Raw genomic sequence first — 23,809 nt, 5'->3', positions numbered from 1 at the left:
TCTGATAGTTTTGTGCCATCAGATTTAGCATTTTGTTTCATGGTTTTATTACAGCTGTATGACGGCGGTCTGTAAATAATCAAGTCTGGTCCAGACAATCAAGTGATTGACATCATAAGCATCCTTCCACGCAATTGGCTTATGATCACATGCATCAACCAAGTCAGCGAGCCTGACCACCCGATCCCGTTAGTCGCCTCTTACGACAAGCATAGTCGCCTGTGATGGCAAGCATGGGTTGCTGAAGACCTATTCTACCCCGGGTCTTCACGGGTCTTCCTGGGTCTTCAGTGAGCTAGTGCCTACCTTAAGGCTGACATTCTTGCCGAAGGTGACGTCACCCGACACCGTGAGGTGGTCCAGCTCCATGATGTCGGGGATGCTTGAAAATCTGGACAAGAATTCCTTAACCTGGAATAAAAACACAAACACAAAAAGATCAAAATCATAATATCTAAAAAGATATTAAAAAGAAATATTATCCACAGAGAAATCCAAACTGGTGAAAAAATTATTGCAAATTTGGTCAACACCACACTCCATAATATTCCAGCTATATGACAGCAGCCTGAAAATAATCAGGTCCCAACCAGACAATCCAGTGATCAATATTTGAACCAATGATCCATGACACGCAATCAACCAAGTCACCAAGCCTGACCACCCGATCCACTAAGTCGCCTCTTTCGACCAGCCTTGGTTGCTGGGGACCTATCCTAACCCAGAATCCCCCGAGGATGAGGATGAATTTCCCCTGCTGCAACCTCCAATGGAGGGGTTGCCTGGTCTTCATGCAGAGAGGCATTGTATCAGAGTAAAAGATATAATTTAAATGAGATTGCTTAGCAACTTGGGTTCACATGGAGGGTTCTAAAAATAAGGACAAGATTTAAGGTTGGTTGGTTGGTTGGTTGGTTGGTTGGTTGGTTTGTTGTTGAACGCCACACTCAGTAATATTCAAACTATATGACGGCGGTCTGTAAATAATCGAGTCTGGACCAGACAATCCAGTGATTAATATCATGAGCATCAATCCAAGCAATTGAGATTGATGACGTGCATCAACCAAGTCAGCGAGCCTGACCACCCAATCCCATTAGTCGCCTTTTACGACAAGCATGGGTTGCTGGAGACCTATTCTACCCCGGAATCTTCACGCGTCCAAGATTTAAGGAGCTTCAAATGATGTTTGTAGATTGTCCTAAGGGCCCACCTTTGTGAAGTTTGTTCCCAGTTTGACCAGGGGCACAGTTGGGAAGCATCGTTTCGGGCTCATCTCCAGCGCTCCTGTCTTCATGTGGTACAAGTTGCTCATCACTATCAGCAAGTCTGAAGTCGTCTTCACGGGAAGGAAACGACTCCTCGGGACGTTAATACCTTGATACATTTAATCATATATGAAATACAGGGACAAGCGGAAAAACATATTAATACATAACCAAGGTTAAACTTTTACAGACTTTTACAGATTCAACCAGTGACCAAAGCAATAATCAGATTGTAAATAAATAATTCTAAGTACAATGTTTATCTCAGACGTTTACCACTTATGAAACCCATGAGCACCCAATCAGGGTGAAGCAGGATCCTGGCGTGCCCAAGGGACACAACTCTGTACAGTGAATTGTGCCCCTGAAGACTGGGTCATCTGTGTCCCCACAAAGACTAAAGAATATGCAGAGCTCAAGATAAGTTTTTCAGCAATTGCATTTTTACTCTAGGGTTTCTATTTTAATTGGGTTATTCCATTTTTCATCGGATAACTGGTATTTTTTCACTCATCTTATCATCACTCTATTCGTTTTTTTCCCAAAATTAGTGAACATTTTAAGATTTAAAAAAAAAAGGAAATAATTTTTTAGAAGCATATAACTGTTCTAAATATATAGGTTTGACTCGGAAACTAAATTAGCTCGTAATTGCGTTTCAGAAAGTCACTCCTTTGCACTCATGCTGAAAACGCTTCATTGGGTATTTACGCGTGATTATTTCATATATTTGAGTTTTTCATTTAATGCATGCGTTTCTGTATGCATGTTAAATGAAAGTAATTAGGTTTTGAATATTTTTTTGGGGTATCTTACGCAAATACGGTGCTTATATGTAGCTCTGTAATATGAAAACATACGTTGACAAGAGGCAGTTTCTATGGTTACCTATTGCTCCTTCAAAGCTCTTGATGGCAGCTCCCACTGCTGTCTCCAGTTGTATAACATTGGTGCCATTGTCCAGAGTCTGGGTTAGAAGCAGAGTCAGATACTTGACACACACAGACACACCTTCCAAATACATACATAGTGGTACTGGAGGCACCAATAGCAGTGAATTCTGCCAACTGCAGTCAATATTACAACAATCTCATTAAAATTAGATATCTCGCTGCTGTAAACAAAGATCTGAGGACAACATTTAACGGGTCTCGTCAGACCGACCTTTCGCTAACTCTGACATTAGCCAATCAGAAGGTAGCTTTCTCGTGCTTTACTGCACTAATTTCAAATTGGCGACTACGCTTCGAAACATATTTTTACAAATTCTCGCTTAAAAATTTGAAACCTGAACAAAAGAACATTCTAGAATGGCTAATATATGGTGTAGATTGTATAGATTCAGTCGTTAAGCTTGTAACTATCGTTCGGAATACCCGTTTTAAAGTTTTCGAGGTTGCATGATTTGAAATCATATTCCGACTGTCACTTTCATGATCTGGTAAGGGACGCTCTGATTGGTCGGATGAAAGGTCATTCTGACGTGACCCGTAATGGGATGTCCTCCGATCTTTGTTTAGCGGCAGCGAGAACTAAGATCTGATTATAATGAGATTGATATTCCAAGAATATCAAGGCAACCTCTAAATAAAATTTGGAAGTTGATTGGTGACAACGAAGATACAATTTATGGATAACAACTTCTTTATTTACTGTAGAGACCTTGCTTGACAACAGTATGAGGATCTATACCGTAACGATGCCTTTACAGTAAATAAAGAAGTTGTTATCTATAAATTGTGTCTACTTTGTCAACCTCTAAATAATCAGATCAGGCAAACCAGTAAGGACAAGCAAAGGTAAACGCCATAGGGACATGTTGACATGACCTCCTCCATTGCTTGAGTGAGTGAGTGAGTGAGTTTGGTTTTACGCCACTTTTAGCAATATTCCAGCAATATCACAGCAGGGGACACCAGAAATGGGCTTCACACATTGTACCCCCATTGCTTGACAAACTCGGGACACTGGGGACCAGTTCTACCAAGCAGGAACACAAACAGTTCAACACCAGGAATAACTTTCAGACATGTTTGTTTGTTTGTTTGTTTGTTTGTTGCTTAACGCCACACTCAACAATATTCCAGCTACATGACGGCGGTCTGTAAATAATCGAGTCTTGACCAGACAATCCAGTGATTGACAACATGAGCATCGATCCACGCAATAGGGATACGATGATATGCATCAACCATGTCAGCGAGCCTGACCACCCGATCCCGTTAGTCGCCTCTCACGGCAAGCATGGGTTGCTAAAGACCTATTCTCTACCAGATCTTCACGGGTCTATTTATATATGTCCTGTAAAAGGCTGGAATATGTAGATGAAGGTGTAAAAAAATCCTAGATGCTTGAAATTTCACCAAAATACACAAATGGAAATCTCAATATTTAAAATCCTCATTCATTTTGTAACAAGGGGAATTTCTTCCCATACAGACTAGTATCAAAGGTAAACTTCTCTAGATGTACACAGGTAAATATACCCTGGCTTAATTACTTCAAATCCTGGTTAAGTTTCCCAGTAGTCTTACTTTGTGTGAGTTTATTGGAGCATAAACCTTTATAGAGTGAGGACCAAACTGTATGAACGTCGGAGCTTGATTGAGAGATTTCCGAAGTTGCTAATGAACCAGTGGCGGTTTATATAAATATGTCAGTCATCATTGATCAACTGGCCGATCATTGAAAGGTGATTAAAGATGTGTCAAACTGACTCTAAGGTAAATTCATAGACTGCAGTAAACGGTCACTGTCAGCCCAGACACAGATAGTTTGGATGTGCATTTCTTCGGTTTGTTCATTAGAATGGGCTGTAGTGAGGATATTCGTGAACAATCATGCAGTCAAACACTCTGACGTTTCTCAACGTGAGTGAGTGAGTGAGTGAGTGAGGTTTAACACCATTGTGAACAGTATTTCTGTTTGTCATGGCATGCAAGCTTGATGAGGGAGAAAAGCCTGAAGTGATGCAGGTCTATGCCATTTATCACTTTAATACAGATGCAATGTGGAATGAAATACAAGGTAATCGCCTCTACCTTTGGGTTGACAATGATCTCCATGTGCAGCGTTTTCTCTTCTATTACCCTCTTGATAGCCTCTAGATTCATCCATAAGTTGTTCGTATTGAAAATCCTGGAAGAAAAAGTGGGACACCGTTATATTCATTCGTCACCACTCGCCCCTTTCCGTAACCTGCAAGAAGACTCGTCCCTCTATCGATGAATGTTATGTGCGAAAATACGACAAACCAATCAGAATGCGCGTATGATTTCAAGTTCTTCGTCAAAGAATCCCTCAGAAATAATTTTTGATTTTACATATGTCTTGCATCTAAAAATATACCCAAGGCACAGTTAAATGTGTTCAATCATACTGTATAATTCCGCATGTCCTGATGTGCTTTAAATTACATCTGAAATATATATAATATATGGAGAAATATATGTGAACCATTACGCAACGAGTTGACAATTATTTTAGGTATGCCCGTTTGCGCTAAGACGGAACCCGGTCGCAACAATGGCCATGAGAGGGGCACGAGTCGCTATTCGGCTTTTCCCGGAATAACACGAGTTGGTCACGAATGTGTTATATTGTGATTGTGAGGGAGACTTCATACAGTGGTATATGGAAGGACTGATTAGAAACAAAAGCCAAGAATAAAAATGAAATAGATACAATGTAACTTTCTATATTCGCCCATTTAATTTTGGATGGATTAGAAAGTAGAAGCAGATATTGTTTGAGTCCAGGGTCCCGTTGTACAAATCTCCCATACTTTAACATAGGCTTAGGACAGTCTTAACGCTAAGGTTGTTTTGTACAACGGCTCCCAGGGCTGACTAACCAATGTTTGTGGATATGTCGCCACAGTCAACAAGGTCAGATAACTCTGAAACTCCATCTTACCAAGTAGTCTATGTGTCAAATATCACTTTTATTACTTCGAAAAATAAAAAACCTACAATGTCATATTATCACCTAGAAATATCAAAAACTGACTATGTTGTGGTTACAAGTGAAATTTCACATTACCATATTCGACGTAATAAGCGCCCCGCTCTAATAAGGACCCATGTCGAGATTTGCTGATATATTGGCTAGTGAACAATCCCAATTAGCACCCCTTCCGAACCCTATTCGCATATAATACGCACCGCTTTCTTCCCCTATTCGCGTATAATACGCACTTGTGTGTTATATTACCCTTTATTATTGGCAATTAAATTCTTGAAAAATATATCTGTCGTACATAAATATTTCAGGCTGTCAGCATAAACCACGAAATTTATCTTTCAACTCCAAAATAATATTCTAATAAGAGCCCCCTATTTCTAATTTTGAGAGTGCCCTTGGCGCTTATTACCTTGAATACGGTAACCCTGATTGTATATGGATTTCTTATTAGAAGACATTTTTCTCCTGTTTCGTTTACTTACTTGAATTTGCTTACACTCTTGAATTCATCAACCTGTGGAATAAGGAGATTGTTTGTTAATATAAGAGTAACGCTATTTTTCAGGGCATCATCATTTGAAGAAGCCCGAGGTCTTCCATTAACTGTCTGACGAAGGAGGGCAGTTGAAAAGACTGAGGGCTTCTGCAAATGATAATGCCTTGAAAAAGAGCATTCCTGTTATTATAGCTAAAATGGATAGAATTTGTTATGGAATAAAAATAAACAATATCAGTTTTGAAACATTTAGTGCAACCAACACGAATGTCACTGACCCACTTTTACAAATATGGAAACGTTATAGAACAAACCAGACGTCACTACTGAACGTGATGTCACCTTTCCCTATCCCCATGACGTCACCTAACAACGGGTGTGACAATGGCCTTTTATAATATAATATCCCACACACACATCCCCCCGATGATATAAAATGGTCGGTACCTCACACCTGGAGTGAGTGAGTATCATGGTTTTACACTGCTTTTAGCAGTATTCCAGCAATTTCTCAGCGGGGGACACCAGAAATGGGCTTCACACATTGTACCAATGTTGGGAAACGAACCTGGTCTTCAGAAAGGACAAGCGAATGCTTTAACCACTAGGCTACCTGACCGCCTCCCCTACACCTGGAACAGACATGACTACTTACATGTTCTTTAGGGACTTGGGCAATTTCCAGCAACCGAGTCTTGCCCTCATACTCCACAAGCGTCCCGCCCTGAAGTGTCAAGTGTAAGAGTAAGGGAAGGTTGATTAGATTCATAATGAAGTCTTTTTCCCCACAGTCAGTATTTTGGTTTGGTTTGGTTTGTTGTTTAACGCCGCACTCAGCATTATTCCAGCTTTATGACGTTGGTCTGTTAATAATCGAGTCTGGACCAGACAACCCAGTGATTAATATCATGAGCATTGATCCACGCAATTGTGATCGATGACATGCATCAACCAAGTCAGCGAGCCGGACCACCCGATCCCGTTAGTCGCCTCTTACGACAAGCATAGTCGCCATTTACAACAAGCGTGGGTTGCTGAAGACCTAAGACTCAGTAAGAGTAAGGGAAAGAAATCAGTTTCAGGTTGACATGGAACAAGGCTCACCATATGCTGTATCCTATCAGAGTTTTCCCTCATCCAAAATTTCACAACGATAAATAAAAATTAGATTCATAATGAAGTCTATTTCCCCACAGTCAGTATTTTGGTTTGGTTTGGTTTGTTGTTTAAAGCCGCACTCAGCAATATTCCAGCTTTATGACGGCGGTCTGTAAATAATCGAGTCTGGACCAGACAATCCAGTGATTAATATCATGATCATCGATCCACGCAATTGGGATACGATGATATGCATCAACCAAGTCAGCGAGCCTGACCACCCGATCCCATATGTCGCCTCTTACGACAAGCATAGTCGCCTTTCAGGGCAAGCATGGGTTGCTGAAGACCTATTCTACCCCGGATCTTCACGGGTCCCCCCTGTCAGTAACAGAAAAACTTCAAAAGTAGATTTCTATGGAAAGGGGGAAACTGTTTTGACTCATCTTAAAAGACCATACAAATGAGAATTCACTTTGATAAATATATTTTTTGCAATTTCCATTCTCTTCTTATTTTTATTTAAAAAGTCTTTTAATCAAAGTAATGAAATGCTTTACTATAGGAATCCTACTTTACTTGATAAGGCATGCTTGATCATCCAGTGTATTATATCGCCCTTCTGTTTTGATAAATTTCCTGGACCAATCGCCACCATAACTTTCTTTGGAAAGTGATGTCATCTTCTCCATCTCGCTCCATCACTGAATTTGTCTTGTTTATGTAAATAATTTGACTCATCCTCCCAAGGCAAGGGAGTTAACTGACTATAAAAGTCCAGTTTCCACCCTTGCCGAACTAGGCTGGAATTTTTGGGTTCATCGTAGTACCACCAGTTGCTATCAGGAGTTATGTCCCTTCTATGTCCCTCCTACAAGCTCCTTCCCAGTGTGTGACACCTTAGTTACACTCTCAGTAACATCGCTGCCACCAGTGTGGGCGTGGCCATTACAAGAATCTTGATATTTGACCTCCAACCCCATATGTAGTAACGTTTATACTTTTGTTTATGTCTTTGGGAATGCCATCATATTTCAATTTGAAAAAGTTTACGACGATGAATTTACTTTCTTGTTTTGATAATCAGATTGGTTCGAGATTGCAGACTAACGGAAAATCAACCAACTTCTCCCTTGCATTCTTACCATATCAATAACACGATAGTTTTAATGAAACAGAAATTCAAATTGACAAACGAAGAAAGTAATTTAGCAGCGATAAGTGTTTTCGGCGTCACAAAAGTCGTCATTTGTTTGTAAACATAACGATCATTCGGTTGTGAGTTCAACTCCAAGCATGGTTGTGGCCACCTATTCACAGTGGGGAGTTTTGACTGGTGGCAGCGATAGTATAGAGAGCTCCGCGAACAGGCTATCACTGTGTGGAGCTTGCCCCTCCTAGTGATCAACCAGATTCTACAGCTCATGTCACTTGCATTTGCTTCAAATAAAATGGTGTCCCCAGTGAAGATGATCTGATTGATAATCAAGATCCATATTGTAATTGACCACAATCTGCACGGCTGTTCCTGAAACGGACGCTGATTTCGTGACGCGATTTTGATTGGACTATAAGGAAGCGCTCCTTAACCCTCCAACATCATCATCATTGGACTATGCATAGACTCGTATGTCCAGTTAAAATATAACTCTATAATTCCAGCCTAGTTATGCTATGGTGGAGTGAGTGAGTGAGTGAGTATGGTTTTACGCCGCTTTTAGCAATATTCCAGCAATATCACGCCGAGGGACACCAGAAATGGGCTTCACACATTGTACCCATGTCGGGAATCGAACCCGGGTCTTCGGCGTGACGAGCGAACGCTTTAACCACTAGGCTACCCGACCGCCCCTTTATGCTATGGTGGAAACTGGACTTCTATAGTAAGTTAACTCCCTTGCCTAGGGAAGATGCATTTGAATGGATGGCTATTTTGTATTTTGAGCATTGTGACATTTGAAAAGGTCCCAATTAGGTGACGAATGAGTCTTATGTATCTATCTTACTACTATTATGATAATAGCATGGAGATATAACACCCTGGATAGACACAGTGTCGATGAGGATTGCATCAAGACCAATTTTGTTTGGAGGGTGTCTGGTTGCTGTGAGACTGACAATCAAGAGTTGTCTACCTTGACATCAGCCCTGGTCTTGTCGGTAACCTCCATCACAAACTCTGGAGCTGGGCCATTCTCTGGTTTCAGAAGGAAATTCAGGATATCTTACACTGGTTAAGGTCCAAACCAATGTGTCTATTATAAAGATTTATCATGAAATCATACAATGTGGTGTTAGTAGATACAGTGGCGAAGATGTTAGTTACATTTCTTACTTTCCAACAAACAAAACTGTGAGGAGCGTCTATCTAAACCACATTGGTCTGAACCCTGTTAGTCTGGAAAGAGCATTAGACTGAACCCCGTTAGTCTGGAAAGAGCATTAGTCTGAACCTTGTTTGTCTGGAAAGAGCATTAGTCTGAACCTTGTAAGTCTGGAAAGAGCATTAGTCTGAACCCTGTTTGTCTGGAAAGAGCATTGGTCTGAACCCTGTTAGTCTGGAAAGAGCATTAGTCTGAACCCTGTTTGTCTGGAAAGAGCATTAGTCTGAACCCTGTTAGTCTGGAAAGAGCATTAGTCTGAACCCTGTTGGTCTGGAAAGACCATTAGTCTGAACCCTGTTAGTCTGGAAAGAGCATTAGTCTGAACCCTGTTTGTCTTGAAAGAGCATTAGTCTGAACCCTGTTAGTCTGGAAAGACCATTAGTCTGAACCCTGTTAGTCTGGAAAGAGCATTAGTCTGAACCTTGTAAGTCTGGAAAGAGCATTAGTCTGAACCCTGTTGCTCTGAAAAGAGCATCAGTCTGAACCCTGTGATAGTCTGAAAAGTGCATAAGTCTGGGTATAGATTCTGCCTGTCACTCACACCAGCTGTTGCTAACAAAGTGAGTGAGCCTGGGTATAGATTCTGCCTGTCACTCACACCAGCTGTTGCTGACAAAGTTAGTGAGCCTGGGTATAGATTCTTCCTGTCACTCACACCAGCTGTTGCTGACAAAGTGAGTGAGCCTGGGTATAGATTCTTCCTGTTTTCCTGTCACTCACACCAGCTGTTGCTGACAAAGTGAGTGAGCCTGGGTATAGATTCTTCCTGTCACTCACACCAGCTGTTGCTGACAAAGTGAGTGAGCCTGGGTATGGATTCTGCCTGTCACTCACACCAGCTGTTGCTGACAAAGTGAGTGAGCCTGGGTATAGATTCTGCCTGTCACTCACACCAGCTGTTGCTGACAAAGTTAGTGAGCCTGGGTATAGATTCTTCCTGTCACTCACACCAGCTGATGCTGACAAAGTGAGTGAGCCTGGGTATAGATTCTTCCTGTCACTCACACCAGCTGTTGCTGACAAAGTGAGTGAGCCTGGGTATAGATTCTGCCTGTCACTCACACCAGCTGTTGCTGACAAAGTTAGTGAGCCTGGGTATAGATTCTGCCTGTCACTCACACCAGCTGTTGCTGACAAAGTTAGTGAGCCTGGGTATAGATTCTGCCTGTCACTCACACCAGCTGTTGCTGACAAAGTTAGTGAGCCTGGATATAGATTCTGCCTGTCACTCACACCAGCTGTTGCTGACAAAGTGAGTGAGCCTGGGTATAGATTCTGCCTGTCACTCACACCAGCTGTTGCTGACAAAGTGAGTGAGCCTGGGTATAGATTCTGCCTGTCACTCACACCAGCTGTTGCTGACAAAGTGAGTGAGCCTGGGTATAGATTCTTCCTGTCACTCACACCAGCTGTTGCTGACAAAGTGAGTGAGCCTGGGTATAGATTCTTCCTGTCTTCCTGTCACTCACACCAGCTGATGCTGACAAAGTGAGTGAGCCTGGGTATAGATTCTTCCTGTCACTCACACCAGCTGTTGCTGACAAAGTGAGTGAGCCTGGGTATGGATTCTTCCTGTCACTCACACCAGCTGATGCTGACAAAGTGAGTGAGCCTGGGTATAGATTCTTCCTGTCACTCACACCAGCTGTTGCTAACAAAGTTAGTGAGCCTGGGTATAGATTCTTCCTGTCACTCACACCAGCTGTTGCTGACAAAGTTAGTGAGCCTGGATATAGATTCTGCCTGTCACTCACACCAGCTGTTGCTGACAAAGTTAGTGAGCCTGGGTATAGATTCATCCTGTCACTCACACCAGCTGTTGCTGACAAAGGATACTAAGGTCGACAGTTGCACCCAGGTTATCGATGTTGGAGACGAACACATACTTCTTCCCTGCCTTTATAAACTCATCCAACAGCCCGGAGTTGTAGAAACTGAGGTAAACATCCCCGTGGCCGGGGGGATACCACCTGTAACACAAACAATCACAATCATGAATACCAGGAATTTTTTGATAGGCATTACTTAGAAGTTGACGGATGACAAGATAGACACAATTTTTATGGATAACAACTTCTTTAATACTGTAAAAGGCGACGTTTCGGTATAGATCCTTATACCGTTGTCAAGCTGTTGCTGACAAAGTGAGTGAGCCTGGGTATAGATTCTTCCTGTCACTCACACCAGCTGTTGCTGACAAAGTGAGTGAGCCTGGGTATAGATTCTTCCTGTCACTCACACCAGCTGTTGCTGACAAAGTGAGTGAGCCTGGGTATAGATTCTTCCTGTCACTCACACCAGCTGTTGCTGACAAAGTGAGTGAGCCTGGGTATAGATTCTTCCTTGCTTGACAACGGTATAAGGATCTATACCGAAACGTCGCCTTTTACAGTATTAAAGAAGTTGTTATCCATAAAAATTGTGTCTATCATGAATACCAGGGCTGGGACGGGTAACTCAAACCCGGGTCGGGGGGTACTGAGTAGGACCCGGGCACCCACAGGACTAGCCGGACCTGTGGTTAGTCAGGTGATATATTGTGTAATGACAATAATTATTCAGAACTCTATGTTTAACCTACAAGTCACTAATGTTCGCAGTTCTTTCTGACTACTACACCCATTCCTTTTGACTTTTATATGTTTGAATAAAAATAAAACTTCAGTCAACTTCAGTGTATACACCAGATCTTTTTATACATGTATCTAAACACATTTCAACAGAGCTAAGGTCAAACTATCCCCAATCGGACAGTTTGTACCCTCACCTTGAGACCTACAGCGGGTACACGGGTAGGGTCAGGTAATAGGGGGATGGGTACCCAGGTAGCCCAAATGAATACACACATGTATATATGAGTGTGTGTGCATGTGCGTGCGCATGCTCCAAAGTGTACTTGTGTGTGTGCGTGTGTGCGCGTGTGTTGCTGTTGCATTTTTGTTGTTTAATTCTATTGTTTCTGCACTATTCTAGCTACGTGAAAGAGGCCTGTTAATATTCCAGTCTGGACCAAAAAATCCAGTGATTGATATTATGAGCAACAATCAACAATGTCGGGTCACGTTGAAACAAACAGGCCTGACAACTTCTTCCATTAAGTCACCTACAACCATCATTGGTTGCTAGGTAACAGTTCTAACCTGGGACCCCTCTGGTTTGTGATCTTCCGCTGTGTGTGTGTGTGTGTGTGTGTGTGTTTGTGTTTGTGTGTGTGTGTGTGTGTGTGTGTGTGTGTGTGGCTGCTTGTACTAGTCCGGACTGATGCCGATTTATAGTGCTAGCTCACTGAGATACCATGCTGCAGTTTAACATGAATACCCCACTCAGACACAGTATACTGACTCCGAGCCGACCAGTCCTTGTTTTAGCCCCTTAATGCCGAGCGCCAGACAGGGTAACAACGAGTACCATCTTTTAACGTCTTTTGGTATGACGCGGCCAGGGATCGAACCCTGGACCTTCCGCTCTCCGGGCGGATGCTCTACCATGAGACCACGGAGGCGGTCGCAGCTGGTACAAGTACATTAGACAGATATTTTCACATAAAATGTGTGCTCATAAGCTTAGGGCTAAATATGTTATTGATTTGTCACTCACTGCAATAAAAAAGACGGAAAATGAATTTCAAAATTGAAATATTGGCATCCTTGCACCAGGTAAACATTTCATGGCATCCAGCTTACTGCACTGTGGCATCTGGAATACCCTTTCACAGGGATCGGCATCCATCGTTCCAAAAGGGGGGTTGGCACCCTCATTTAGTTGTCTCAAGCGTCTCTTGACCTATTCGTAGTGAGTGAGTGGTATTCCAGTTATATCACAGAGTTTCAGCTTAATGTGAGAGGAAAGCCCAAAGTGATGCAGGTCTCAGACGTTTACCACTTCGGTGAAACCCACGAGCATGGGTATGGTGCTGACAAACCTAGAAACATAATTGGGGCGAACCGGGATTCGAACCAACAATCATAGGTTTCTGGCGAGCCCAAGGGACGCAACTCTGCACAGCGAATAGCGGTGCCGTAGACGACTGGGCCATCGGTGCCCCCTACTTGAGTAGGGATTTGTTGACATGGTATTTCCTGAGTTAAGTGCTCATAGAAATGTCTTTGTGTTGTGGGGAGAAAACATAAAAACTCTTCAGACGACCCCCCTTGGAAGCCCCCCACAGCGATATATGGTACATACCCGTCCTGGCTCTCAGCGCCAAAATTAAGAGAGACAGGCAGTAGGGACTCTCGGTTGATCCTTGGATATCTGAAACAGAACACACACATTATAAGGGTTATGCTCTTTTTCAGGGCATTATCATTGCAGAAGCCTGAGGTCTTCCATTAACTGCCCGATGAAGGGCAGTTGAAAAGACTGAGGGCTCCTGGAAATGATAATGCCCTGAAAAATAGTGTTACCGTTAATATAGCTAAAATGGATGGAATTTGTTATCAAATAAAAAGAAACAACAATATCGGTTCTGAAACATTTACTGCAATCAACACGAATGTCACTGACCTACTTTTACAAATATGGAAACGTCACAGAACAAACCAGATGACGTCACTATTGAACGTGATGTCACCTATCCTGTCCCTATGACGTCACCAAACAATGGGCGTGATAATGGCCCGTCGTCAAGCAATATGAGGGCATTATCAAGTTACAGTGGCCCGCTCCTATGTGATAACATGCGTCCTGTTTAATGATAATTCTATCCATTTTAGCTATATGAAGTGTTCAGTGGACAACTGATCTATCACTAATAAGAAATATACGCATTTAGTGAAAGAAAATCAATAGTTTTTAATTCATTACTAAATTGAACATCTGACAGTGATCACATAGATGCAATCCTGCTGCACATGCATTATTGGTGGCAATGTTTGTTTACGAGACAAATTAAGTATACTCCGCTGAATTCTAAAACCTTAAAGAAATTTATTCTTCAGAACAATATCTCTATTCATATAAAATCTCCAATAGAATATGGAAAGACATATGGCTTTAAACAGTGAAGCCAGGCCTTGCACTCCCATTACGCCCTCTAGTGTTTCAAGTTGTATCAAAGCACTTTTATCGTGTTGTAAGCACCTCAAGCGTTTCTCTAAACAAGAAGCCACAGGGAACGCTAAGATACCATCTAACACAGAACATCACACTAATACACTGTTTACTGTTTATTCTAGACATGTAAACATGAATAATTTTATTGTCCTTTATTGATATACCCGAGGCAAGGGCGTTAACTGACCATAAAAGTCCAGGTGCCACTTGCACAAAGCGATCTTAGCGCTAAGATGATCGTAACTTCCATACTTTAACATAGGCTTACAATAGTCTTAGCGCTAAGATCGCTTGGTGCAAGTGGGCCCTGGTTCCCTTCTAGTTGAACTGGGGTGGAATTCCTGGGCTTGATCGTAGCGCCCCCAGTGGCTATTACTGGGTATGAGTTGTGTCCCTTCTATGTACCTCAATCAGATTCCATCGCTTATAGTTACGGCATTTGCATTTGCTTCAAACGAACTGGTGACGCCCAGTCAAGGCGATCTGATCGATAATCAAGATCTATATTGTGATAAAGTGCATCAAATCGTGTGAGCACCTTGATTAAAAACATTAAAAGATTTATAAAACATCTGTTGATGCTGAGCTGGCGGTACACATGCTTTGCAAATCCTGCATTTGATCGAAATTTGCACGTCACTTTACGAACTGGATGTCGATTTCGTTATGCGATTTTGATTGGACTATGCATAGACTTGTTATTCCATCCAAAATATAACTCCATAATTCCAGCCTAGTTTGGCAAGGGTGGAAACTGGACTTTTATAGTCAGTTAACTCCCTTGCCTCAGGAAGATGCCTTCATAGAAGATATTTGTATTTTCTTGTCAAATAACATGTTTATCTCATCGAGTGACTTGAATAAATATTTTCAAGGCACTGTAGCTCACCCGGATATATAGTTAACAGTGGAAAATGTCAAGAAAGACAAAAGTCACTGTCAGCACTGATGTTCAAATATTGTTTGCATGAATACAGAGGACACATTAAAAAAATCTAATTATATGAAAAAAATATGTCATCATAAGGAGAAATGGACCTCCCACAGTCTGATGTACACAAGAGGAAGGGGAAGGCGTTTAGAGAGCCAAACATGCGCACTGGGAGTATTTAAGAGCATGCTCAAAAAACAATATCAAAATATCACTTTAAAAAAAAGCCCCCAGAACATACAGTTGTGGGACATAGGTATTTGTCAGTGTATGCTTTTGTGTCGTACAAAATGTTTGGTGCCATTAATGGCATGCTTGCTGTGGAGGTCACTAGCCTTTCTCTAAAAAAGGTCAAGGTTAGTTGTGCATGTGATGGTCATGTGATGGTCATGTGATACTGCCATTTTGTACTTGTCTGCTTTTTGCTGAAACATGTGGGCATATCAAAGAAATCAAAAACCTTTTAGGGAGAAAAAATAAGTCAGAATTGGCTAAGACACTGGGAATTCTTTGGAACGGATATATGCAGATGTTTATATCCTGACGTACCCTAATTTCAAACAGTTAAGATTGCATTGCTGATATTTCGAGGGATGAGTGAATCAAAACTCAAATTCTGCTTCAAACCAGTAGGTGATGTCTCCAGCAAAAGAATTCAGCTACATTCAAAGAAAAAAAATCCTTGATAAAATGCGTGACCTCCATTGCCTCGTCTGTAAACTTCTGCAGCATTCGAGTGCACACCTATTTTCGAACACCTCAATGATTTTATACTTTAGCAGGGTTTCCATGAATGAACAGACATGTTTTGGTGCACATTTCTCAACATAATTCTTGCAGGTCGCCATTAAAGCTCAAAAAGTAATTGAAAGTTTGAAATCTATTCACAAAATATTCATATTTGTCAAATTATAGTGTTCACACTATTTTACTCTTCCTTTTATCATGACACAGGCGCCAATATTCTGAATGACGACATAATGTTCTGACAGGTGTACAGTATATCCGTGACCAACTCGTGTTATTCCGGGACAAGACGAATAGCAACTCGTGCCCCCCTCGTGGCCATTTTTGCGACCGGGTTCCGTCTTAACGCAAACGGGCATACCTAAAACAATTGTCAAGTCGTTGCCAAATAGTTCACATATATTACCCATATATTATATATATTTCAGATGCAATTTAAAGCACATCGGGATGTGCGGAATTACACAGGATGATTGAACACAGTTAACTGTGTCTTGGGTATATTTTTAGATGCAAGACATATGTCAAATCAAAAATCATTTCTGAGGGATTCTTTGACGAAGAACTTGAAATCATACGTGCATTCTGATTGGTTTGTCGTATTTTCACACGTAACATTCATCGATAGGGTGACGAGTCTTCTTACAGGTTACGGAAAGGGGCGAGTGGTGACGAATGGTGTACTGTACTTCACATGAACCAAATGTTGACAGGCTGAACGCGTGTTTTGATGACGTCACACCTCTCGTTATAGCGACAAAAAAATATCAAATACGGCTGTTCGTAAATATTTTGACAGGTGTACAGTACTTCACATGAGCCAAATGTTGACAGGCTGAACGCGTGCACTCTCGAAGCGGCAGTTTTGATGACGTCACACCTCTCGTTATAGCGACAAAAAAATATCAAATACGGCTGTTCGTAAATGTTTTGACAGGTGGACAGTACTTCACATGAGCCAAATGTTGACAGGCTGAACGCGTGCACTCTCGAAGCGGCAGTTTTGATGACGTCACACCTCTCGTTATAGCGACAAATAAATATCAAAATACGGCTGTTCGAAAATAGATGTCGTTAAAAATAGAGTACTGGACAATATACAGTGGAATCTACCAAAACATGACTGGAGAACTGGTAAACTCTCACTAATCTGGACCTCTGTCTAAACTAGACTACCGTCTTCAACATAATAAGCACCCAGGGCGCTCTCAAAATTAGAAATAGGGGGCGCTTATTAGAATATTATTTTGAGTTGAAAGATCGTAACTTTCGTGGTTTATGCTAACAGCCTGAAATATTTACATACGACAGATAAATTTTTCCAGAATCTAATTGCCCATAATTAAGGGTGATATAACACACGAGTGCGTATTATACGCGAATAAATAAGTCTTGTGTACATTGATCAACCGGAAGGGGTGCTGATTGGGATTGTTCACTAGCCAATATATTAGTAAATATCGCAGTGGACGCTTATCATAGCGGGGCGCCTATTATGTCGAATACGGTAATCTTTTCAGTCCCCTACCTGTTTCAGCAGACTTAAAGCCCTGAAGTTGAGAACCATGTATTGCTGTTCCTTACCTGCTTTGGTTGAAGGTGTAGATACTGACTTTCACCTGTCCATACTTCTTCAGCACCTTGGCGGTGTCTTCGTCGGTGTTGAAGGAATTCATCAATACTAGCGGGACATCTGTGTTGTAGGTTTTGTTTAAATGCTGCAAATATAGGAAATACAAAATTAATTTTCACATTCTCTTGTTTTTGAAGACTAATTATTTTGACTTCAATCACACACACACCTCTAAACCGGTTTGATAATGTATGACTATACTGAATAAAGCATTTCTGTAAGGTAAAACTAATGTATATTCTCGGTTAAATAAGAAAAGTCTAATATTCTGAATTTTTATCCAATTAATTACATCTTTGGTTGTACACTCTGACCCACTGATCGGGCCTATTGCATGCTTTGGTTGTACTCTCCCAGGGCACTCTGACCCACTGATCAGGCCTGTCACGTGCTTTGGTTGTAGACCCCCAGGGCACTCTGACCCAGTGATCGGGCCTATTGCATGCTTTGGTTGTACACTCCCAGGGCACTCTGACCCACTGATCGGGCCTGTCACGTGCTTTGGTTGTAGACCCCCAGGGAACTCTGACCCAGTGATCGGGCCTGTCACGTGCTTTGGTTGTTCTCTCCCAGGGCACTCTGACCCACTGATCGGGCCTGTCACGTGCTTTGGTTGTAGACCCCCAGGGCACTCTGACCAATTGATCGGGCCTTTCACATGCTTTGGTTGTTCTCTCCCAGGGCACTCTGACCAATTGATCGGGCCTGTCACGTGCTTTGGTTGTAGACTCCCAGGGCACTCTGACCCAGTGATCGGGCCTATTGCATGCTTTGGTTGTACACTCCCAGGGCACTCTGACCCATTGATCGGGATTGTCACGTGCTTTGGTTGTAGACCCCCAGGGCACTCTGACCCAGTGATCGGGCCTGTCACATGCTTTGGTTGTTCTCTCCCAGGGCACTCTGACCCACTGATCGGGCCTGTCACGTGCTTTGGTTGTAGACCCCCAGGGCACTCTGACCAATTGATCGGGCCTTTCACATGCTTTGGTTGTTCTCTCCCAGGGCACTCTGACCAATTGATCGGGCCTGTCACGTGCTTTGGTTGTAGACCCCCAGGGCACTCTGACCAATTAATCGGGCCTGTCACGTGCTTTGGTTGTTTATCTCCCAGGGCACTCTGACCCACTGATCGGGCCTGTCACATGCTTTGGTTGTACTCCCAGGGCACTCTGACCCACTGATCGGGCCTGTCACATGCTTTGGTTGTACACTCCCAGGGCACTCTGACCCACTGATCGGGCCTGTCACATGCTTCGGTTGTTTATCTCCCAGGGCACTCTGACCCACTGATCGGGCCTGTCACATGCTTTGGTTGTACTCTCCCAGGGCACTCTGACCAATTGATCGGGCCTGTCACATGCTTTGGTTGTTTATCTCCCAGGGCACTCTGACCCACTGATCGGGCCTGTCACATGCTTTGGTTGTACTCCCAGGGCACTCTGACCAATTGATCGGGCCTGTCACATGCTTTGGTTGTAGACTCCCAGGGCACTCTGACCCACTGATCGGGCCTGTCACATGCTTTGGTTGTAGACTCCCAGGGCACTCTGACCCACTGATCGGGCCTGTCACATGCTTTGGTTGTAGACTCCCAGGGCACTCTGACAAATTGATCGGGCCTGTCACATGCTTTGGTTGTACTCTCCCAGGGCACTCTGACCCACTGATCGGGCCTGTCACATGCTTTGGTTGTTTATCTCCCAGGGCACTCTGACCCACTGATCGGGCCTGTCACATGCTTTGGTTGTAGACTCCCAGGGCACTCTGACCAATTGATCGGGCCTGTCACATGCTTTGGTTGTAGACTCCCAGGGCACCCTGACCCACTGATCGGGCCTGTCACATGCTTTGGTTGTAGACTCCCAGGGCACCCTGACCCACTGATCGGGCCTGTCACGTGCTTTGGTTGTACTCCCAGGGCACTCTGACCAATTGATCGGGCCTGTCACATGCTTTGGTTGTAGACTCTCAGGGCACTCTGACCAATTGATCGGGCCTGTCATGTGCTTTGGTTGTACACTCCCAGGGCACTCTGACCCACTGATCGGGCCTGTCACATGCTTTGGTTGTACTCTCCCAGGGCACTCTGACCCACTGATCGGGCCTGTCACGTGCTTTGGTTGTAGACCCCCAGGGCACTCTGACCAATTGATCGGGCCTTTCACATGCTTTGGTTGTTCTCTCCCAGGGCACTCTGACCAATTGATCGGGCCTGTCACGTGCTTTGGTTGTAGACTCCCAGGGCACTCTGACCCAGTGATCGGGCCTATTGCATGCTTTGGTTGTACACTCCCAGGGCACTCTGACCCACTGATCGGGATTGTCACGTGCTTTGGTTGTAGACCCCCAGGGCACTCTGACCCAGTGATCGGGCCTGTCACATGCTTTGGTTGTTCTCTCCCAGGGCACTCTGACCCACTGATCGGGCCTGTCACATGCTTTGGTTGTACACTCCCAGGGCACTCTGACCAATTGATCGGGCCTGTCACATGCTTTGGTTGTACTCTCCCAGGGCACTCTGACCCACTGATCGGGCCTGTCACATGCTTTGGTTGTTTATCTCCCAGGGCACTCTGACTCACTGATCGGGCGTATCACATGCTTTGGTTGTACACTCCCAGGGCACTCTGACCAATTGATCGGGCCTGTAACATGCTTTGGTTGTAGACTCCCAGGTCACTCTGACCCACTGATCGGGCCTATCACATGCTTTGGTAGTAGACTCCCAGGGCAATCTGACCCACTGATCGGGCCTGTCACATGTTTTGGTTGTTTATCTCCCAGGGCACTCTGACCCACTGATCGGGCCTGTCACATGCTTTGGTTGTAGACTCCCAGGGCACTCTGACCCACTGATCGGGCCTCTCACGTGCTTTGGTTGTACATTCCCAGGGCACTCTGACCAATTGATCGGGCCTGTCACATGCTTTGGTTGTAGACTCCCAGGGCACTCTGACCCACTGATCGGGCCTGTCACATGCTTTGGTTGTAGACTCCCAGGGCACTCTGACCCACTGATCGGGCCTGTCACATGCTTTGGTTGTTCTCTCCCAGGTCACTCTGACCCACTGATCGGGCCTGTCACATGCTTTGGTTGTAGACCCCCAGGGCACTCTGACCCACTGATCGGGCCTGTCACATGCTTTGGTAGTAGACTCCCAGGGCACTCTGACCCACTGATCGGGCCTGTCACATGCTTTGGTTGTACTCTCCCAGGGCACTCTGACCCACTGATCGGGCCTGTCACATGCTTTGGTTGTTTATCTCCCAGGGCACTCTGACTCACTGATTGGGCGTATCACATGCTTTGGTTGTACACTCCCAGGGCACTCTGACCAATTGATCGGGCCTGTAACATGCTTTGGTTGTAGACTCCCAGGTCACTCTGACCCACTGATCGGGCCTATCACATGCTTTGGTAGTAGACTCCCAGGGCAATCTGACCCACTGATCGGGCCTATCACATGCTTTGGTAGTAGACTCCCAGGGCACTCTGACCCACTGATCGGGCCTGTCACATGCTTTGGTAGTAGACTCCCAGGGCACTCTGACCCACTGATCGGGCCTGTCACATGCTTTGGTTGTACTCTCCCAAAGCACTCTGACCCACTGATCGGGCCTGTCACATGCTTTGGTTGTACACTCCCAGGGCACTCTGACCAATTGATCGGGCCTGTCACATGCTTTGGTTGTACTCTCCCAGGGCACTCTGACCCACTGATCGGGCCTGTCACATGCTTTGGTTGTTTATCTCCCAGGGCACTCTGACTCACTGATCGGGCGTATCACATGCTTTGGTTGTACACTCCCAGGGCACTCTGACCAATTGATCGGGCCTGTAACATGCTTTGGTTGTAGACTCCCAGGTCACTCTGACCCACTGATCGGGCCTATCACATGCTTTGGTAGTAGACTCCCAGGGCAATCTGACCCACTGATCGGGCCTGTCACATGTTTTGGTTGTTTATCTCCCAGGGCACTCTGACCCACTGATCGGGCCTGTCACATGCTTTGGTTGTAGACTCCCAGGGCACTCTGACCCACTGATCGGGCCTCTCACGTGCTTTGGTTGTACACTCCCAGGGCACTCTGACCAATTGATCGGGCCTGTCACATGCTTTGGTTGTAGACTCCCAGGGCACTCTGACCCACTGATCGGGCCTGTCACATGCTTTGGTTGTAGACTCCCAGGGCACTCTGACCCACTGATCGGGCCTGTCACATGCTTTGGTTGTTCTCTCCCAGGTCACTCTGACCCACTGATCGGGCCTGTCACATGCTTTGGTTGTAGACCCCCAGGGCACTCTGACCCACTGATCGGGCCTGTCACATGCTTTGGTAGTAGACTCCCAGGGCACTCTGACCCACTGATCGGGCCTGTCACATGCTTTGGTTGTAGACTCCCAGGGCACTCTGACCCACTGATCGGGCCTGTCACATGCTTTGGTTGTAGACTCCCAGGGCACTCTGACCAATTGATCGGGCTGATATTTAGAAGAATTCCTTAAATGGATTCAAGAACCAGAACTGCTGTAGGAGTTGTGCTCAACTGGTATTCCTTGTCCAGTCATGGAGTGCTTGTATTGCTTTTATATGAATTAACGTAAGTATAAAAAGAAAAATGAATTAAAAAAATAAACAAGAAATGTTTTTGTCCACAGACGCAAACCAGTATTCCCCTTAAAAAAAATACATTTATCCAAAACACTATTTACAATGTATTTACAATATATTCAGGCTATGCATGGTTGCAAAAAGAGAGAGCTAATTTTGCTTGGAAATCATTATTTTGGAAAGAAATGGCAGAACTATTTATGCATCATCTGTTACTTGAACTAGTCATGTAACATTCCTGCATGTCTTTTCTAAAGTCTAAAGATGTATTCTTAATAATTCATAACCAGGGTCAATTTCAGCATTTAGGGTAAATATGTATCCAAAATAATAATGACAGAATGCTAGAACATGGTGTTGAGGGAAATTGGTGAAGAGTTTTATCTACTTATAAGCCGAAAAAAGAAACTTAAAACAACATTTATCAACATGTGGATGTTTCAAACATACTTTCCATGAACCTTAGGAAACTGGCATAAAATATCTGTTGCTGGCGTACAGCTCTTGAACAAGACATTCTAAAAAGTATTACAATTTATCAGCGCCTCTGTAGTACACTCACTGGGCTAGAGATACGAAGGTTGCGTGTTAGATCCTCGGGAATATAAAGATAACATCTGTCATTTGATTTTACATTTCATTACAAGTTACAATCTGAACGGAAGTTGTATTAATAGACTCCAAGGATATTATCACACATTATATAGCAAATATCCCTGGGTTGTTACATAAAATCCCGGGGATATTATAACGTCCCTTTTTTTTAGATTTAACCTGAATTGAGAACAATAGGATGACGTCACTGGAGGTCTATAAGAGATGTTCGGACCTGATACACTCATCACACATCAAAAAGGCAATTCCAAAAGTTAGCATACCTCTATTTGCTGTACAGTAAGATCAAGGAACGTGAGTTCATTTCGAACGGAGATGACACTCTTTGGTCCTTTACATCCCATTCCCGTGCCAAGGCCGCCATTAAGCTTGATGACCACAAGCTGGTTGAGGAGCTCCTTAATCCGAGCAGGGTCTGGTGTAGGCAGACCACCATAGCGACGAACCTGAGGGAAATACACAGACACATCGTGAATCAGTTAGAGAGTTGGGGTAGAGCTAGGCTATCAGGTAGCTCCTTAATCCGAGCAGGGTCTGGTGTAGGCAGACCACCATAGCGACGAACCTGAGGGAAATACACAGACACATCGTGAATCAGTTAGAGAGTTGGGGTAGAGCTAGGCTATCAGGTAGTTTCTATATCCGAGCAGGGTCTGGTGTAGGCAGACCACCATAGCGACGAACCTGAGGGAAATACACAGACACATCGTGAATCAGTTAGAGAGTTGTGGTGGAGCTATCAGGTAGTTTCTATATCCGAGCAGGGTCTGGTGTAGGCAGACCACCATAGCGACGAACCTGAGGGAAATACACAGACACATCGTGAATCAGTTAGAGAGTTGGGGTAGAGCTAGGCTATCAGGTAGTTCCTATATCCGAGCAGGGTCTGGTGTAGGCAGACCACCATAGCGACGAACCTGAGGGAAATACACAGACACTTCGTGAATCAGTTAGAGAGTTGGGGTAGAGCTAGGCTATCAGGTAGTTCCTTAATCCGAGCAG

The 23,809-nt window shown here is 43.9% G+C and overlaps 1 protein-coding gene across 5 annotated transcripts in view; it reads right to left on the bottom strand.

Moving 5' to 3' along the window:
• Positions 1 to 23,809, bottom strand: part of LOC139442323 (UTP--glucose-1-phosphate uridylyltransferase-like) — a 105,670-nt gene that overhangs the window by 7,902 nt on the left and 73,959 nt on the right. For all 5 annotated transcript variants that reach the window (XM_071223117.1, XM_071223115.1, XM_071223116.1 and 2 more), the window contains 11 exons: positions 23,071 to 23,253; positions 17,527 to 17,660; positions 13,395 to 13,463; positions 11,046 to 11,179; positions 8,961 to 9,049; positions 6,383 to 6,451; positions 5,714 to 5,745; positions 4,310 to 4,406; positions 2,157 to 2,235; positions 1,214 to 1,377; positions 307 to 411 (listed from right to left, as the gene is read on the bottom strand). In XM_071223117.1, coding sequence (XP_071079218.1) covers positions 307 to 411; positions 1,214 to 1,377; positions 2,157 to 2,235; positions 4,310 to 4,406; positions 5,714 to 5,745; positions 6,383 to 6,451; positions 8,961 to 9,049; positions 11,046 to 11,179; positions 13,395 to 13,463; positions 17,527 to 17,660; positions 23,071 to 23,253 — 1,155 coding nt within the window. The remainder of the gene's footprint in view (positions 1 to 306; positions 412 to 1,213; positions 1,378 to 2,156; positions 2,236 to 4,309; positions 4,407 to 5,713; positions 5,746 to 6,382; positions 6,452 to 8,960; positions 9,050 to 11,045; positions 11,180 to 13,394; positions 13,464 to 17,526; positions 17,661 to 23,070; positions 23,254 to 23,809) is intronic.

This window comes from Haliotis cracherodii, unplaced genomic scaffold (genome assembly GCF_022045235.1).
Source record: "Haliotis cracherodii isolate W230 unplaced genomic scaffold, xgHalCrac1.p SCAF_5, whole genome shotgun sequence".
In the NCBI taxonomy this organism is placed as follows: Eukaryota; Metazoa; Mollusca; class Gastropoda; order Lepetellida; family Haliotidae; genus Haliotis; species Haliotis cracherodii.
The sequence above is the reverse complement of the archived record's forward strand: the minus strand, read 5'-3'. Positions and strand labels throughout refer to the sequence as shown.